We start from the raw sequence: 19,914 nt of genomic DNA, 5'->3' as shown, positions 1-19,914 counted from the left end.
ATGTCTATTACAGTGACTAATTGGCCCATGTGGCATTAATACTAGGATTCCTCATCCCTTCACAGACATCCACTAATTAGTTTTGGTCATGTTTAACAGTTGATTTTTATTGAGTCATTTCTGATCTAACATCGCTGGATTGAAAACGATGAATCCTGAAATATCTGTTGATTGGAGTAGATGTTAAAATGAGACCAACGTTCGTGGTCTGGAAGCTCACACTGTGTACTACCTGCTGCTTAGTTTTTAGTATAATTAGTTATAAGTCATGATAAATAAAGTGCACTCAAAGCCCAAATTTGTTTGTGCAATCTAAATATTGAGTAATGATTTGTTTTTGAGGAGTATGACTTGTGGGAAATGTGCTTTTTGTAGTTTTCATAACCTCATGTATACTGACAAATGCACCTGTTTCACTGCAGTCTTTATAGTGACTGTACATGTAAAGTGAAATTTCACAGCCTCAGAATATATGTTAAGCTGTAATACACCATCAGTTCTGGCATCATACGCATTGACAATAAATTATTTAAAAGAAGTCTTGTTTCCAGTAAATCACAATATTAAACAGAGACTTGGGTTCAGCCTTTTTAAGATGTTTTTGTGCTTTACTGGTTATTAATATTTACTGACTCAAGTGCACAGTTTGAGCTTTCAGAGGCAGTTTTTAATCCTTTTAACTGAAGAATCAACTCCTTGCTCATGAGCTCTGTTCTAGGGTTAGACCGATATTCTTGTTTGCTGATAATTTGATGGAGTTTCTACCTTTTTTAATGAATAATATATCAGCTGCAGGAGATGCAGTTGTGCCACTTAAATAACTGTGAAGTATGGGCTTCAGCAGAGATGGGAATGTGTCGAGAAGTCTTGAATGGTTTTATTTTATTTTGAATTTCGGTGCTTTTATGCCATAAAGATGGTCAAACTTTAGTACTCAATATTGGCTGTTAGCGCTCCAGAAAGAAGCCATATCGGTCGAATCCTATTGTGTGAACCTGCAAATCCACGTGTTGCATTTCAAACTGTCTAAAAAAAAAAAAAAAAAAAAAAAAAAAAAAGGTGAAATGTTGACTTGTACATTTACCCATTAGTTGAGAGAGAGGCATGAGCCGCACGCTGAATGATCAGTACAATGAAATCTGACATATATTTACCATAAAGTTCTGCCCACTGAATTTGTGTGTTGAGTTTTAATCTGAACACGGTTATCTTACATTCTCATCTCTTCCTGTCATGCTAAACATCATCAGAATGAAATATACGTCGTTCAGATGATGTTCAGAAAGTTCACAAGATAAGTGTAAACTTTGATCTGCTAGTGGAGCGACAGGAAAAGTATTCCAGTTGGATGAAACAGGCATTTTGGAGGTATCGCTCTGACTAGTTGAGATGGGCATTTATCACTCTTTTCATCATGTTTACAAACTGAACAATAAATTAGTTAATGGAGGAAATAATCAGCAGATTAATCCATAAAAAATTGGGGTTCTATACTAAATAGTTCAAAATGAGCACCACATCAACCAACTACAACAGTAAAATCCTGCTTTTATTATAAAGCATGAGTAATAATAATAAGATTATATAATATTTAATAGTATAACAGTCACAGGGGACATTTTTCTACTCTGGGTATTTTATTTTTAATAATATAATAAAAAATAGAACAATAAACATAAAAATATAATGATAATAATTATAAGTACATTTTCCTTAATATACTTAGATTATTTTTTAAAGGGATGTTTCCTCCACTGGTTAAAATCATAGAGTACAATGCAAGCAGCAGCTGCAAGCCGTACATGCACCTGTTGACCTGTTGACAGGGGGCAGCAGTTGCGCTCAGGACTGTGGACCCGCCCCTGCAACTTTCCACGAAGAAGAAACGACTCGTACGATAGAGGGTGGAAAAAAGCAGAGGGGCTACTCCTGTTTACAACAACATAATGGAGCCAAAATGGTCAACTACCCTCTGCAAGCGTGTTTTATTGACTGGATTTACGATATGTGTTGCATTAGGTGAGTGTTGAAGCCCAATTTGGCTTAAATTTCAATTTAGAAATGTTTGATTTTGAGCTCATTATTTGAGGTGGGATATCAGGTTAGCAAGCTAGCGATGTTATATCGCATCTCATGTACGGGAGACACCTAACCTCTGTTCACAATCTTGCTAATTAATGTAGCTACCTTTGTCCACCCTCGTAGCTAGAGACGAGATATAGCAGTAATGAAAACATTTTGCTTGGGATTGTTATCAAGACCCTTCTTCTTCACACATCGACATAACGTTACAGATAATGTGTAAAGGAATAGTTAAATTAACTAAAATGTGAGTGAGCATTGGTACAGAGTGGTGGCTACCGCCCTTGCTAGTGTCGTTTTGTAGAAGGTGACGGTGGCACTTAACGTGGAAGTAACGTTAAATGGAGAGGCTAAACACTTGGCACACGTTAATATTTAGCTGAAAGAGTGATTGCTGGGTTTGTTGGGTGTATGCCGATTTGAAGAGTGTCTTCTAGTATTTTAGAAAATGGTTCCAAGTGTGTCATACCTTTAGGCATTTTGGCGATAAACAAAGCCACATCAAAGTGGCAGCTTTTTCGAATAAGGTGTCGATAGTCGTGAACCTCTACGTTCACTACGTGTCGTCCGGGGGATGGTCATGTCGTAGGGCGAACCAGCACTCCAAGTTAACAATAATTACAGTAAATTACATCATAATATATATGTATAATTAACATTATATAACATTTACTGTATTTTATTAACACACAGTAGCTAACAGTGCCAACGCATCTTTCTCGACATCTGCGTCGACTAGCTTAGCGTCCCAAACACCTAGTTTTCTTGTTGGCTAACCTCTTCCTGACCCAGATAGTGAAGTTACCACCATGTATCAGTATACACTTAGTGATACAAGTAGCAACACAACTGTATGCATGTGATTCTGTTCAGAGTTTCAGATATTTATTGTAATGTTATGGCAGTAAGCGAAGTAATGTCCTCGTCTTTTAACTACGTGTTAGTGCTGCTGCCTCTAACGTTACTGCTAACGGCTGCAGCACAAAACTCTCAGCTCAGACACGAACAAATCTGGACTTTTGCACAAAGTAATATGTTTCGCTCAGATACTGGGAAATTATTTCCAGACTGAGGAATTATGTGGTGATTTAGGATGTGTGCATAAAACCAGGAAGAAACGATGGAGCAGATGCAAAAGTCCACCAGATGTTAATTTCCTATTTAACACCGGACAGTTTAAAGCAAAATAAATGTATAAAGGGCAGCAGCACACAGTTCACAAACACACTTCCCTGCACCCATTGTCAGGAAAACCACAAAATTCTGCAATGGATAGCAACATCCTACCCAGGGAGAAGTGCACTGGTGGCTTTCTGCTTCGAATCTCAGACTAATAACATCTGACAGGAAGAAATGGATGACGAACGCTTCCTTCTTTTTCATTTTGTGAATTTATCTTCATCTGATTATGGACTGGCTGCTGTCGTAACAGTTTGTTTAGTTTTTAATGCACAGTATTCCCTGAATCTCAGACTGTCACAGTGCATCAGACAGAGCATAGACAGAGACTGTCTATGCTCTGGGTGTATTTACATCACGTCTAATAGATCCTCTTATTGTGGGAGGAGACGTGAATGTCATGTGTCTCCGTTTGCCAAGGTTGTGACTTGGATTTTCATAGATGTTAACAATTGTACAGATCTCTGTTAGTTTCTGACATAAAGGTCAGTGTACTGTCAAACATTTCCCATTCAGAGCTGTCCTGTACCAGTTATTAATCGTTAAGCTGTGCAGCCAGTACTTTACATTGATAAACATAGTTCTGTTTTCTGTGTCCTGTACACAGTAACTGTTTTAGTCACTTATAACAGTGCACAGAGACACAGTAACATGAACACCTGGACAATATCACACAGTCAACAGTAAGATTCTTTAACAGACTTGTTGATTTGTTGTTGAAGATTGTACAAAGCGTTTCAGGTGTCACTTTAGAGAATTTGGGTTTATCCTTAAATTAATAATTTGTACATACAAATGAACAGAAACACATCAGCTAATATATTAAAACTGTGTATGTGGCATTAAAGATAACATATTGTTGTGTTTGCCATCAAACAACCCAAAACACATCCACATGTTTCAGTTAGAAATCAAACTAAACCTCCATTAAGCCCTATCTACTCGTTTGGATTGTCCGTGATCTGACCTCTGCTGTTTATTTTGCACTGCGCAACACAATGGAGCATTTAGCCCACAGCTGCCCGGCAAAGAGTAAACAAGAAGTACTGAAACAACATTCAACGTCGCAACAAAACAGTGAAAAAGTTCAGAGGCTCCGGGACAAATGGGATGACGACCGTTAATTAAACATATTAATTTGTGGGAAATTCAGTAGTTTGTGGGAACCTACACGATAAAACACAGCTGCTGGGCCACAACAACCTGTAACCTCACTTCTTACTGCTGCAGTAACGTAATGTAATGCCATCGATTTGAGGCAATTAATGAGTAATTTGAGGGAATGGTTTAGTGGATCGAGGGCACATGTTAAACATTTAAAGTTATGAATTATTAAGGCTTTATTATTATTATAACATGTAAATAATTAATATATGCACATTTTTCCCTTGATATTTGCTGGACACTGTGTGTGTGTGTGTGTGTGTGTGTGTGTGTCAGGGAGCTGCAGATTAATCTCTTTTGCTTATTTGATAAGTCAACAGACAGTTTTGATAATCAGTTAATAGGTAATTTTTTAGGCCAAAGAGCCCCAGATGTGTGTGTTTGAGCTTCCAAATGTCAGAATCAGAATCATCTTTATTGGTTTATGTGAACACACCACAGGGATTTGACTCTCGCTGCTCTCAATGTTCTTACAGTTCCAAGAACAATTTACAGGAAGCTGGAAACAGGCGCTCAGCTGAAAACAAGGACAACAAAGCTGAACAAAGACAGATGAAAATAAACAGAGCTATTATACATATACAGACAGGTGTATACATAACAAAGACCAACAACCTACAGTGTGTATGTACAAGTCAAGGGTTTCTGTAAATTGTAAACAAATACAATTACTGCACAAATAAATACTGAAAGGGTAAAGTAACAGATTGTATACAGGAAGTCGGTGCTTAAGTACAGTATGTAGATTAGAATCGTGTGTTTAAAACTAAATATATAACTTATAATTTGTAGGTGGGTGGATGTTTTAGTGTCAGAGGGTTTATTGACACCTGACGACTGATTTAGCTGTTCATCAGCGTGTTTGCGTCTGTCTGGTGTGAGTGTTGTCAAAGTCTCCTCAGTCTTCTCTGACGGTAAATTCTAGAAATACATCCTGATAAAATATCAGACAAAACAAGATCTTTGAAAATGTCACTTTGGCCTCTGGGGAATCCTGATGCGTGGTTTGTGATTTATTGACCAAACCATTAATGGAGAACATAATTAGCAGATAAATCATTAATGAAAATTATCGTTGATTGGCCTCTAAGGCCACATTCAGAGCCCCGAGTGAAGAAACGAAGCCCTCTCGCTGCTTCAGAGTTAACTAGGCTCAGCTTCTGCTGCAGAGCTGCGTCATCCGGCAGGACGCTGCATCGGCCAATCACATACACACAAGACACATTTCTGATTGATGGCTTTGTAATGTAAACTCACCGCTCACCTCCTGATCATTGTGATGAAAGTCGAGTTGTAGCATCTGTCTGTAGTGTTTTAGCATCTGAGGAGCTCAAACTTAAACAACATGCCCCCACCAACGCCGAGTCCCCGCTAATATGGTGACGCTGCACTCCTAGTTATGTTGCACAGACAACGGTAATACCAAGAAACTTATTTTTATCCTCTCATTCATTAACAGTCACAAAACCTGCATCAGCAATCGACATACACACCGACCCTGAAGTGATGATCCAGAACGGCACCTCAGGAGTCCTTCGATGCACCTTTAAGTCGAGCGAAGTGGTCAGCAGCTCCACCTCAGTGACCTGGAGCTTTCAGTCGAGTCAGCCCGACAACCAGTTCTCCAACGCTCCGTACGTGGTAAGTCCTCGCCGGTCGTATCCGCTCGGGGAAGGTTCCCACAGCTCCGGGATGTTTTCCTGCGATTGTTTTATCTGCGCTGACACGAAGAAAGGCTCAAGCTGCTCCTCGGGAGAGACGCTCGATGCTTCCGACACACACGAGGCTGCAGATTCATTTCTCCCTTCAGTCTCTGTGCCAGACGTTCATTCACATTCTGCTTTAGATGCTCCTTCCTGTTTCCACCTTGTGTCTCAATAACTTTATTTCTATATTTTCATGTGATTTGGGGCTGTGCTTCCATCTGTTTCTCTCGTGTGTCCACCTTGCTTGAGCGTCGTAATGTAATTTCACAGTGTTTTTGGTACTTCTGCTTATTTCTTGCTCTTGCAGCGCCCTGACAAAGCGAACACTAGCGCCGGAGGTTTCAGACGAGAGCTGCAGCGTTTACACGGCAATTAAATTGATTTGTCTCCGGCAAAATGATTCATGAAGCACTCGATTACCACAGATGTCATTTTCAAACAATCAAGATTAACTGTCAAGTGCTAAAACTGTCTCGGTCAGCTCCAGCAAACATAAATAACTGCTGTGACTCTATTAGCGTGGACTACTGGGCTCTGAGAGATTCATGTTTAACTGAGCTTTAGGTCCCACTGAAGATTTGTTCTTAGTGTTACGCTGAATGTAAACAGTTCATCCTGCAGAGCAAAGCCTGCTGTGCAGCTCACATCCCGCCCACCACACCTTCTCCATGTTTACAGACAGTCGGGCTGGACGGGGCCTACCTGCCCGCTGTGATCTCCTGCACACATAATGACATAGCCACAGCTGTTAAATTGCAGAGTAGTCACGCCAGAAGAGATGCACGCAGCCAACATTCGGAGTGTGTCGACACTAAGCCGGTTAATTTTCTGAGCGCGTCTTTTTCTCCCCGTCCAGACAAAACGCTCTCACGGCGTGTGAATCTGAAAACGTCAGCTCGGTGTTTCAGCTTGTTCGGCTTTGTGGTGATTCTGTCAGACGATTATGAAATAATGATTTCATCAGCGCAGTGCAGCAGCTGCAGAGTGACTGCAGGTTAACAGGTTGTCTTCATGAGATCTGGTTAAATCATCGCTCACGCTCGTTCAGAAAGGAGGGAGAAGAACGTGTGAACGAGAGCGTTTACATTAGAGGTCAACTGACGGCTGATACACTGATGATGGTTCGGAGCAGGAAGCTGATATCGCGGACGCTGCACAGCCATTGTGACGTTCTGACGAAGGCGTTCTCTGAAGTGGCTCTGCATCCTCCCAGATCCACATTCTTCATGCGTGTTTACAGTCTGTAATTCTGTCCATGCTGTGTTTTCACCGCGCTGGTCTGAACACACTCCTCTGTTGTTCCTCCTGAGGTTTCGTTCATATTTTCCTGTTAAATCAGCTTTTGGGGAGTTTATCCTGATCCAGGTCGAGGCTCTAAGGACAGACGGTGTTGGATCCTGTACAGTTTGTAAGCAAACTTGTGATATTGGGCTATTTAACTAGAACTGATTTGACTTTTCCTGTCAGCAGGTCAAGCCATGTGTTAGGCCATAAAGTTTTTCCTAGCTGGGACTTCTGGCGTACTCATGATTTGACCAGTCGCCTCAGCGGCGGGCTGTTATTTCCAGAGGAAAGCCGCCATCGACCTCGTTCCCTCACAGCACAGCAGGAGGGAGCTGAGCAGAGGTGAAACACCACATCTGTCTCTGAGGTCCAGACTGTGTGGCAGTGAAGTCAGATTTCTACGATCTCTCATCTGAAGTGTTGATTAAGGCGACGACACAGCTCATATTTAGACGACGTACTAACATGAACAATGATCTGTCGCACCAAGACCAAAGAAGAAGAGAGTCATCAGGCTTTGTTATTGCTCAGGTGTTTCTCTGAGGACACTGTGGTTTAATCTCACCAAAAACAGCGTTTGAAACTTGCAGTCGAGCTGAACAAACGCTTACAGGATGTGTGGAAGTGATATCAAACCAAACTGCTGAGCAAAGTTACAGGAAACTATGAACTACAGTAGAAAACTTTCTTTCTTCAGAGCTCTGTTTGCTCAGCTGACTCCGAGGCCCAGAGCCAGATTACTGCTGATGATGAAGGACGCTTGTTTCATGGTCCTGCCCTCGCTGAACGCCCTCGTTTTGCTCTTCGTCGTTGTCTCATAATAACTGTTGTTCTAGTTAACGTCAACGTGTTTTGAGTTTTAGGAGCGAGGGAACATTTCTAAAAGAGTTTGAGAGGAAGCAGGAAGCAGTGGTCGTTCTGACATGGCGACCGCTGTTTGTTGATGTTGTGTCTTGCAGCCGTTGGCAGGAAAAACACTCGGGTGTTAATGATGAAATGAAACGGCGGTGGCGTTGTGTATGATGAGTCACTGTCACACTGTCATGACTTACTGGAACGCTTGAATATAACAGAGCCATTGTTAATGTTATTAGTAACACCTGTTTTCTGCTGCGACGAGTCCAAACGGCTGCTGTGGAAAAGGACTTCCTCCTCTCCTGTTGGCACAGAGCAGCTTCCCGCTTCTCCGCGGTTCAAATGACAAACGCTGGCGGCGGCGGACCGTATCAGCTTTCGCTAATTAGTGTTAATTCTGTGAGTGCGTTGATGAAACTTGGCTGCGGTTGGTCTGCGTGCACGTTGCTGCGGTCGTGTGTTGTGTTTTTGTTGCTCCATCGGCTCCGACAGACGGATGCGTCTTCTCCGCTGTCGATCACTTTGTTTCCAGTTAAACGTTCATTCATGTCACGTCGATAATTTACAACAAGAGAGAACATAGAGCAACTGTCTGTCAGCATTTGGCTCAAGTAGCTCATAGAAAATAAGGTGGGCTGATTTTAGAAGCTTTCAGCTGTTCAGTATTTCATTAACGATGTAAGCATCTGATTGGATGAATGATGAAAACTGATGAGTCGATTATGAAAATAATTGTCACTTAATTTTCTGTCAATTGACTAAACTGATAATTGGCACATATACAGATATCTAGTTGTCACAGCTCTAATAATAGATGTAATTGATAATGATCTAATATATTCAAGTAATTTAGCATTAAAATCCAAAAGTCCACTCACAGCGACATTTCCTGACCTGATTTTCCTTCTCTCTGCAGATTTTCTACTATTCCCATGGGAAAGGATTCCCGGGACATGTTGAATTCAAAGACAGAGTGCAGTTTATCGGAGACATAAACAAGCGGGACGTGTCAATACAGCTGAACCCGGCTCAGTTCAGCGACAACGGTACCTTCTTCTGCGATGTGAAGAACCCACCGGATGTAACGGCGACACCGGCTCGAACGGAGCTCCGGGTCGTCCTGAAAGGTGAACCCTCTGGTTTCTGTTCAGACAGAAATCAGACAAAAGCTGCAAAAAAAGTGTTTATTCTAAAGGACCTGTGATGAAAATCTGCAGGCGGGAACGCTTTAAGATCGTGATTACACAAGATGCTTTTTAAATGCACCTGCAGCCTTGGCCAGACACCCACCCACTCACCGAGTCTCTCCACACACTCCACACACGCGAGCTGATTGGCTGGCGTGTGAAAACAGCGGAGAGCGGTCGGCCTCGTGCTGAATCTGTCATGTTTCCAGGCAAAGAGTCGTCTCTTCTGTCAGGGGGGGCTTTTCTCTCCAAGGTCTATAATGTGGTTGACTCGACAGCTGCCAGTTTGGACACAGCGGGCGAGTTGTGCCAGCTGGAATTAGTGAAAACCTGGATTAAATCATAACTGATCTTAAACTCCTGCTGCTCCAAGCTTTATATATTTACCTTTAAACCATCTCACTTTAGTCATCCCTGAACCCAGATCACCTCCTCCCATAACCAAATGTTCAATACGAAAGACTCAGGCAACAGGTCAATTATAGTTTTAATTCTGGGCGGGGGCAGCTGCGGCGCTACGAGCAGTGCGCACATGGAGCGAGTGTTTTCCGACCAGCAGCATGGCGGACGGAGGTGTTTACCTCGGTTGCCGTGGTGTTGGAGGCGTGCTTGTTCTCACAGTTGGCAGCAGAACTGGTTGTCTGCATGCAACTTTTCATCTAATCAGCACTTTGTGCCTGTTTCCTCTTGTCCTGTTCTGCCTGAAACACCCCCCCCCCCCCCCCCCCCCCCCCCGTGAAGCAGTCACAGTATCAGTATCAATACAGATATTTGCCTTTAGAAGGCTTTTAATGTGAAACAAGGCGAAGGCGTGGTTTTTAACTTCGGCTCTTGGAGATCGTTCTGATGGTGAGGATTGAACAACCTCTTAACCTGAATGTTTTGTGATTGACAGGTTGACATGTGAGTTAAATTCAATCTGACTTTAGGTTAAAAATTAGTTTTTAATGTAATTTACCATCCCTGGCGTGGTATTATACTCGTCGTGTCTCTTTCCTCCAGATTCAAACAAATGTAAAACAGATTTTAAATTAAATTTGCTTGGTTCATTTTGGATAATACATGATCTTTAGCTAATCATTACAGTGCAGTTATTAAAATGAATCGATACCTTCCAGCCAATCAGAACTGAGAGTATCTAGTGATCGTTACATAATTAGCATTAACTTAAAAGAGCTCTCCCAGCTCCTCTCAGGCCGGCTGTGTGTTGGCACTGTGAGACCTGGTGAACATATAAAAGCAGTTCCAGCAGGTGCATTCTTGTTGGTTGTTTTTCAGGTACACGAAGCCCACACGAGCATGTGATGGCTTGTCATGTTGTAGCCCAGCGGTGGTTGCCCCACCCTCCAGGTGGGAGCTCGGGCTACATCTGGCATTTCTATCTCTGCAGCAGAGAGTGTTCACCGGCGCCGTCATCTGTTTCCCGAACACACACAGACCTTCAGATATCAGCGGCGCTCGCAGCTGTGCTCCGAGTCTGACCGTGACCTTAAAACCCAGCTCAAACTTTAAGGCCGTGTTCGATCTATAGCAACACAACTCGATCCGTACATCGTGTTGAGACTGAAAGCGCTGATACGAGGCTGTCATGCAGCGCCTCACTAATGTCTGCAGACCAGGAACGTGTTTGTAGAAGTCAGGAGTCAGTCAGTTTTCAGTAATCGACAGACACACGCTGAGTGAAAAGGTTACACAGTGAGTTAAAACCACTTCACACATTCAAAGACGGCGTTACAGGTTTATTTCTCACATGTTTCTGTTTGTCTGTACTGAAACTGTATTATTTTACAATCATGAACCATCATCATGGTTGAATCATGGTTTCTGGGTTTAAAAGCATTTAGAAATGTCAACTTTATATTTTAAAACCAACCCTGTGTGTGTCTGTGTGTCTGTGTCCAGAATCTCTTCCTCAGAGCAACACGCCTGTTATAGTCGGAGCAGTTTGCGGTGCTTTACTCCTCCTCGTCCTCATCACCGTAGCTGCCTGCGTTGTCATGAGGGTGCTTTACAACCGCCATGATTATGAAGGGTGAGTGTTTCCACATTGCTGACGTTAACAGCCACAGTAAAACGACCCAGTTTCCAAAACAAGTAAGTCCATCAGATCATGGCATTAAAATCGTATGTAAACAGCATTTATAAGCAGTATATAAACACTTAATAAATCTGGATTGAGCTCTGACAGAAATGAAACTGAAACTTGACATTTTGGCTGACCTTTACTCCGTCATCTGCACTGTCTGATTGAAAAGCAGAATCAGACGTTAGCGGCTGGGCGGTGACGTTACATTTCGGTGTGTTCCTTCTCTTTTGCCTGCTCAAGCGTGATTGGTCAAAACTGCCAGAACTACAGTCGGACTACAAATGGAAACCAGAACGCTTCCGATATCAAAATCACTGTGTAGTTGTAAGCAGATAAAAGTGTTTGTTAATCTATTTGTCAACAATTAATTGTCCTCCAGTGGGCAGCAGTGAGTACAGACAGGTGTATACACAGGTAATGATGACAATATAACAAAAACACAGTATTAGTATGAGATGTCTTCAGAGAGGACGTGTGAATTGTGTTGTACACTAATTTACAGTGAAAATGTACATCAGTGTCTTATAAACCATTTATTAAAGGTTTGTGTACAAATGTTACACAGCGTCTTGTTAAAGATTATTTACATACAGTTTTAATGCCAGTTTTTATTATCAGTATTTTTTACTTCATCACCAAGAAATTTATACTTAATGATTCACTCTAAATGATGAGGATGCTGCATCATATGAACCTCTTGGCCAATCAGAAGTAAGTATTCTCAGAGGTGACTGGATCATTCATTAACTGCTGTCATGTGAAGATGTTTGATGTTGAATTGTTGAAGGTAGGTTTCTCAGGTGGATTTTATGACTCGTGTGACTGAGCTGGTTTCCTGAATCTTTAAAGTCACATTCGAGTCCTTCAGAGATTTGATCATCAGCCTGTAACACCTCGCTAACTCTCTGTGCATGAGAGGCTTCACTCTCTCTGTCTTTACCTGTGGAGGACGAGCTGTGTGTTCTGCACTGATTGGATGATCTCATGTTGTTACTAATTCTTAATACGTTTATTGAAAAAGCTAGACTTAGTTTCCTTTGTGTGTTTGAGGTAGTTCGACCATGTCTGCCTCGCATGCTTCAGCTTGTTCCTTCATGACCACATATTGACCATAAATCAGAGAGGTGTCGCACTCAGCATTAAGACTGATTCTGAAGTGAGAGCAGCTGACGGCTCCTGATTGGCCGTTGATGGTTTGAGTCTTTGAGCTGGAGGACCAGCAGTCTTTGGGGTTCCTGTTTGCACTGGTGCCAGTCACTTTCCTCCATCACTAATCACAACACCACTAATTTCACTGCAACACTTCCTACGAACTCCATTGATTAGCTCGATGTGGGCATGTTCTCGAGTCACCGTTCATCATCTTTTGTCACTAACGCTCAAAACTAACCGCTGTCTTCCTCATCTGAGTCCCTTCATCACCAGCTTTTTCTTTAATTGAACGTTTGTCAACATGACGCCTCAAACATTCGCCTTGAAATGTTAAAAAACTCAATATTTTGTACCTGAAGGTCTTTACTAGAGGTGCACTGACGGCCTGTTTCATTTTTCTGTCTTACTGAAGTCTATGGACTGAAGTCGAATGGATGGTTTATTTCTGTAGTATCAACACACAGAAGAATTTAGGATGATGTCCTAAATGTTGATTAAACATGAATCCGACACATTAAGATAATTTAACCTGAACTTCCTTTTGAATTGTCGTGGTTTTGTTCTTGGAAGCTGCAGTAGCCTCGGTCTGGTATCTCTGTAAACCCCCGTCGGTGCACCTCTAGTCTCCAGCGTCTGTCGCTGCCTTCAGGGTCTCTGCAGAGCATTTTATTTGCATCCACTGTTTCACGCTCATCTCTCACTTTATTTTTGTCTTGTGCCTCATCATTTGTCATCTGACTCCATTGACTGCGCACCACTGGTTGCTCGGCACCACGGCAAATCGTAACCCTAACAGATGCACGTCCTTGGAAAGCGTGAGCTCTCAGGCTCCGAAGCCACGAAAGAAGGTGGAGTCCAGCCTGGAGGGCTCCAGGTCTACCAGTCCCTCGGGTCCACTACAGGTAGGAGCTGGGGGACAGAAAAATGCTCCATGAAGAACTTTTATTAATATCGCACACGTTGAAGCAAAAAATAAACCCGCCAAACAAACTGCATCATTAAACAGTAGAATTTACGATCGTGTGTAATAATATTAAAAAACACAGCAGGAATAAAATGACACACAGATAAAACTGAAACGGTTCAGAACATTCACTACAATGAAGCATAATGAAACTTCAGATGTATGAAGTTTAGGGAAAGTTTGCTTTTTACAAAAATGACTGACATGACTAACGCAGTTATCAAATTAGTTTCCCCGACGTATCGATTAATTGTCTCAGTTCTTCTTTTTATATAATCGCCTGTCTGCGTGTTTCTGCTTTCCCGATGTGGTTGCTAATCACTAATTAAGACAGACACAGGTAAACTGTAAAAAACTCTATAAAAAAAATGGATCAAACTGTCTCGACCTGACGCCTCTTCATCCTCTTCGTATGTTCCAGGGCCCGGTGATATACGCCCAGTTGGATCACTCAGGCAGCAAAAACTCGTTCCATAAGATGGAGCCGGTGGTCTACGCTGACATCCGTAAAAACTGAAGAGGAACTGGGGACCAAAAGAAATAAATATAACAGTAAAGTATCAGACCTCTCTATCAGCTGCTCGTGGGAAGGGTGGGAATATTTCAACAGGGACAGAGAATGGTGCAGTTTTGTTGTTTTGTTTTTTTTTCATCTTTTGTCCTCTGAAAGCATGATGCTGTTATACGATAAAGTGATGTCTCTTTGTGCTTAATTGTAAAGACAAAAAAAGCAAAGAAACACTCTAGTGGACACTACATTACCCCATCACGTCAGCCGTGACCTGTCCTCCAACACAGGGATCAAAGTAAAGGTCAGAAAGCCTTCACAGATATCATTCCACGTGGAAGATTATTTTATTTTAATCATGGAAGCTTTGTGTCTACGAAAGGTTCTGCAGGCTGTTGCACCAGCTGATCAACACTAACATTTTAACCTCGTTTCACACTAAACTCACCGCTTTGTTCTGCTGGACCGTCACTACTGCATCAACACTACTGCAGCATCACTCAGATCTGAACTAAGATGACATTCATCAAAACCTTGTTGCAGAAATGAACGTGACGGACTAGCAACTAAAAAAAAAGATCAATTCATCCTGTCAGGTGAACTATCTAATATATGTCCGACTAACAGCCTCATTGTTTATCCATCACTTCTGCAGAAGTCTGGAGTTCTTGTTACAAATAACAAGTTTGCTTGTGGTAATTCCCATCGCCTTTGAATGCAGCGTGAAATCACATTAATCGTCTATTCCGAGTGAGGTTCACTGTCCTGCACTTAGACAGTGTGTGTATGTGAGTGTCAGCATATATGTAAAGGGATGTGTTCTACCACAATGTGCTATAAAATTTAAAAATAAAGTTGGGAACGACACTATGAACAGATTCTGAGTGCAGGATCTGAAGGCGAGGGACAAGATTTTGATATCGGAAGCGTTCTGGTTTCCATTTGTAGTCCGACTGTAGTTCTGGTAGTTTTGACCAATCAGGTTTGAGCAGGCAAAAGAGACGGAACACACCAAAATGTAATGTCACCGCCCGGCCGCTAACGTCTGATTCAGCTTTTCAATCAGACAGTACAGATGACGGAGTAAAGGTCAAGTTTCAGTTTCATTTCTATCACAGCTCAATCCAGGCGACAGTCATCCACCACATGTGAAACACCACGACATTAACCCTTTCATGCATGAATTATGGCAGCCTCGGTCAAGATTTTTTTTTTCCTCTGTTTTTATTAGTCTTTGACATTTAAAAAAAGGGTTGAACTTAATTTTTTTCAAACAAGAGTTTTTCACATGTCCACTCGGGTGAACAGCATGTGTTTGAGTTTACAACTGAAAAAATATGTATTTAACACACCAATGGAAATGGAAAACAATTGTATTACTCCTTAGTTGTTACTTGACGTTACCTAATTTTATTTCCCTGCAAGGGTCTCTTGTTATAGAAGGAACGGCAAGGTATTCCTGAGCCGTTTGAGCCGTTTGTGTTGCACTTACAACGGCTGGCCAGTGGGAGGCAGTGTAGGGGATGACGCACTAGCGACCACTATGCGTGAAAGGGTTAATATTTAAACCATCTTACTACAGTGCATGATGGATCTAAGTTACTGAGACCACAGAAATCCAACCGATCGTCCGACAGCTGAAGCAGTTAATCTGATAAAAGATTTTAAAATGAGTGAGAGGAGGCCACTGCAGGGTTACAGGGAAACTAATCTGCAGTTAGAAAGGAGTTTAACTGACTCTAACTCTGCAGCTGCTCCTCATCTCTGCTGGCATTAGCCGCTTTAAGCGAAACACACCTGAATCTCACACAGTGCAGTAGTCAGACATGTAGGATAAAGAAAAACAAAGCTTCTGGTGCTGCATTAACCTCATCGTGAGTCTGACCATGTTACACCACGTTACAACATTAACACTTTAAGCTACATTTAGACTCTAAAACTGCGTTGAACCTAACCTTTATTTGTCTATCTCTAAAATGACTTTGTCTGAATTTCCACCCAGCTGGTGCACCTGCTGAGGCCTCGGCTCATCTCCTCGTTGGGCAGTTCCATAGTGATATCTTGTTTTGTGGGGGCGTTTAATGTAGAGTTAGATTTTACATTGCCTTCAGTAACTTTGCATGCAGCTCTAATGTCATCTACACACTAAAGTTGGTACTCCTCAGATGTAAAACAGAAGAAGCCGTCTGACATTGTTTTACTGTGAATGCTTCAGTTTTCTGCAGACTTCTGGCATGTTGTTGTGGTACCTTTAATGAAACTGCCTCCCATTTGATTTTCACCTCAGTGGAACGTCTCTGAAAGCTCCTGTTTCTGCATATTTTGTTTTTTTTTTTAACTAAATTTGGCTGCTGTGTGTTTATTTTAATTTGTGCATATGAACACACAGACAATGCAACCTGCGTCACACTTTAAGGACTTTTGTAGGTGTGACTGGAGAGAGTTAAAACGTTTGCTACCAGTGGTAATCACCGGGGCAGCTTTTCTTTTCAGCTTAGTTTTGAGTCCTTTTGAAATATGCATTTTATATCTAAATGTTCAACTGAGGTGAAATATCTCCTTTTATGAAAACTGGGAGCGCTCAAATGCTAAATACACTGTTTGCATGCAATTTACTAACATAACAATTATTATTATGAAAGTATCCATCCTTTTTCATGTATTGTATAAAGCTCTTTTTTTTAACTAATGGACCAAATATATTAGGTAAGTTCTTTTCAGCTTTAAAATGCATTCCAAATTTGTATGACAACTGTTTTTCTTTAAGCATTTAAAAGCCAAATTTCTGTTCTAGTTTTGTCTGTTAATGGTTCGGTGACCTATGAGAATGATATTTGTGTTGCAGCCAGTCTAAATGCCTTGAGCTTCAGCTTGTGACTCTGAATGCAGTAAATTTCCATGTTGACCAGTATTTGTATATATCTCCTGCTCATGTAAGATATAGTGCTGTTTACTGTAACTCATTCCAGTGTGTTGTGGCTGCGGATGTCTCTCCAGACAAAGAAAGTAGTTTGCTGTAGAGGTCTAGAAAGCTGGTGGCATGTTTTCTCTCTTAGTCTTAATCATTTGTCACCGTACGCAGTGCCTGCAGGAAGTGTTGAGTCTGTCAGTTCAAAAAGGGCTTGAATGAAACTTTCTTTAGACAAAAGTGTGCACAATAAAAACAGAATTATTGTGATGTTTCTTGAGCTGTCAGGGGATGTTTGTTTCAGTGCTGCATTCATATTAAATCCAAAAGGTCCATCATCAGAAAGAGATCATGATAATGTTGTTCAACCTGCAAAAACATCTTTTTGGCCACAGTTGCTTATTTGCACATCCAGAACAGTCAAAACTGTGAGATCAGCGAGAGTGAGCCAAAACGGCAAAGCTGTGCGTTGTACAGATTGAGCAGTGGGCTGAAACTCACTATAAAGCTCCATAATGCAGAAGAAGTGACCATTCTGATGTTCTCTTACTGTCATTTTATAAAAATACAGATCCTAGCTGCAATATCCGAGATGGTACTAAGTAGGGTTGATTGTATCATCACTGATCATGTGGGGGTTTCACTGCGGTGCTCTCAGTTTGTACCTTACAAGACTAGAAGCCATATTTGCTGCAACGCTCATTAAACACCTGCAAACACAATCAGTGGGTGGAATAGAAATGAAGAGTGCTAGAAATCCCAGCATTTAGCACGCTACGTTAGCAATAATCTTAAAATATAGCCGAGGCTGGCAGGACGTCAGTCATCAGGATTCATCCTCTCATCCTTAAATCATAAGTGTTTGCACCAAAAATCACAGCAGTTCATCTAGAAAGTGGGAATCTTTTCAGTTAATTCTAAATAACTGACATGAATGCACAACTGTGGCCAATATTCTGTGTCATGTGATTTTCCACCATCTACTGCAGACCGACATTAAACTCCAGAGTTATTGTTTTAAGTTATGCTTCAACTTATTTCTGAGGGCTGAACTTATTTCCTGACCATATTTCCTTTCATAACTAGCTTCTGACTGAAGAAATGTGAATTCAGTCCATTTTGACTTGACCGTGGCTGTGACGTGCAGGCACTGTAGTCTTCCAGATTTCTCTGTAATGTTCCGGCCTTTTCTGTTGGTTTGTTCTTTTACTAGTTAGCATGTATTTCAACGTATTCGCCAAATGAAAAAGAAAACACCGTGTATGATACCGACAAACCTTTACCGCTGGTCGCTTTGCTCCTAATCGTGACTTGTCGCAGTGCTTAGTGCTGTTGTAGAAATTGTGATGTAAACTATAAATTATGAAAGATTTCCAGTTTGACCAAGCTGACGTGCAACATTTGGTGTCTTAAAGTTTGGAGCGAGCGCAGGTTGCCACGTTCGCTCCAATCCTGACGAGTCTTAAAGTGCGTGCTTAGTGTTTTTCGATGGTAAATAGTTGTGTGTTATTTGAGATTTGTTTGGTATGTTATGTTGTAAAATCTGCACTATGTCTTGCATATCAAAGACAACAAATTCCCTGTGATTTTTGTTTTTATTTTCGTTCATCTCGGAATGACCTTGGCCTCTGTTTAACGTCTTTAAAACTGGAATGTTGTACATTTAGTGCCTTTCACATTTCATCAGCTAACTTGAACATCTGCTCCGAATAGAAAAGATAAGATTCATTTATTTTCCTTTTATTGTATGTATTTTTTTATACACATAATATCGCCTCTGTATCCACTGTTCAAATTTTATATAAAACCTATTCCTGGCCAACTACATGTTTGTGTGTTCTGATTATTCTACCAAACTCAGAGCCGTCTGTTTGTTCAGTTTTCCTCTGAATAAGATGAAGACACAAGTATCAAGCTATTAAATCATAATTGATATAATCATATTTTCTCATCTTGAACACAACATCAACATCAGAAAACCAATCAGAAATGAATTTAGAAGAAGAAGAAATACCAGTGCAGCGAGGAGAATCTGCTGTTGGTAGAGCACAAATGTCAGAGAAAACCTAGCTTAGCGTTAGCAGTTGCTAATCACAGTCAAACATCAAGACGAAAATGAAGCTGGTTCCAAACCCAAAAACAAACAAAACACAATAGATAATACCGAGCAGCAACACAACCGAATAAATAATCAATATAATTAAATGGTTTAAATTAGCACTTATCAAACAAAATCGAGGCAAAGAATGAACCAAACAAACATACAAAAGAGATGATTACAGCAAAACAAGCAGCCACAAAATACACGACAATCCATGAAGTGAATGAAAGCAACATCAGACAGAAAGATGTGTTCAGTTAAAGTCTGCCTTTGGTACATCTGCACTGTTTCTTAAAAATACAAGCACTCGTTCAGTTTCTGATACCGATCGATAACTTGCTCCATTTCTGCATAAAAACTGCATGTTTAAAAAAGATCAGTTTTTAAGGATAACTGTCATTTATCCACATGATGAGAGAAAAATTCTGTACAATTGCTGGATATATTTACACAATCCTCCACAGAGGAATCAAGCTGGAGTCATTACATTATATACAACCTGTAGGCCACTAAAACAGTGTGTGTGTGTGTGTGTGTGTGTGTGTGTGTGTGCTGTGCTCAGCAAACTGTCACTTCCTATGTGCTTCTTTCATGTTCTACAGCCGTGGTTCCCAGTGTTTTATGGGCTTGTGATAAATACTCTGTTAGAAGTAAAAGTCCTGCATTCAAAACTGTAGATAAAACTATACTTAAAATACCAAAAGGACTCTTTATGGGGAGCTTTTTCAGAATAATATG

At 41.2% G+C, this 19,914-nt stretch overlaps 1 protein-coding gene across 1 annotated transcript; it reads left to right on the top strand.

Moving 5' to 3' along the window:
• Positions 1 to 1,884: 1,884 nt before the first annotated feature.
• Positions 1,885 to 18,894, top strand: mpzl1l (myelin protein zero-like 1 like). The gene is made up of 6 exons (XM_041952587.1): positions 1,885 to 2,019; positions 5,885 to 6,066; positions 9,187 to 9,397; positions 11,360 to 11,489; positions 13,492 to 13,597; positions 14,081 to 18,894. Exons 1-6 carry the CDS (start codon positions 1,947 to 1,949, stop codon positions 14,174 to 14,176), a joined length of 798 nt encoding a protein of 265 aa, XP_041808521.1. The 5' UTR covers positions 1,885 to 1,946; the 3' UTR covers positions 14,177 to 18,894.
• The last annotated feature ends 1,020 nt before the right edge of the window (positions 18,895 to 19,914 follow it).

This window comes from Chelmon rostratus, chromosome 14 (genome assembly GCF_017976325.1).
Source record: "Chelmon rostratus isolate fCheRos1 chromosome 14, fCheRos1.pri, whole genome shotgun sequence".
Classification (NCBI taxonomy): domain Eukaryota; kingdom Metazoa; phylum Chordata; class Actinopteri; order Chaetodontiformes; family Chaetodontidae; genus Chelmon; species Chelmon rostratus.
The sequence above is the reverse complement of the archived record's forward strand: the minus strand, read 5'-3'. Positions and strand labels throughout refer to the sequence as shown.

Bases quoted from the DNA above. Each gene is read 5' to 3' on its own strand.
- mpzl1l (XM_041952587.1), top strand. From the start codon at position 1,947: ATGGAGCCAAAATGGTCAACTACCCTCTGCAAGCGTGTTTTATTGACT. The intron at 6,067-9,186 runs GTAAGTCCTCGC...TTCTCTCTGCAG, and splicing joins TCTCCAACGCTCCGTACGTG to ATTTTCTACTATTCCCATGG. The intron at 9,398-11,359 runs GTGAACCCTCTG...GTCTGTGTCCAG, and splicing joins GCTCCGGGTCGTCCTGAAAG to AATCTCTTCCTCAGAGCAAC.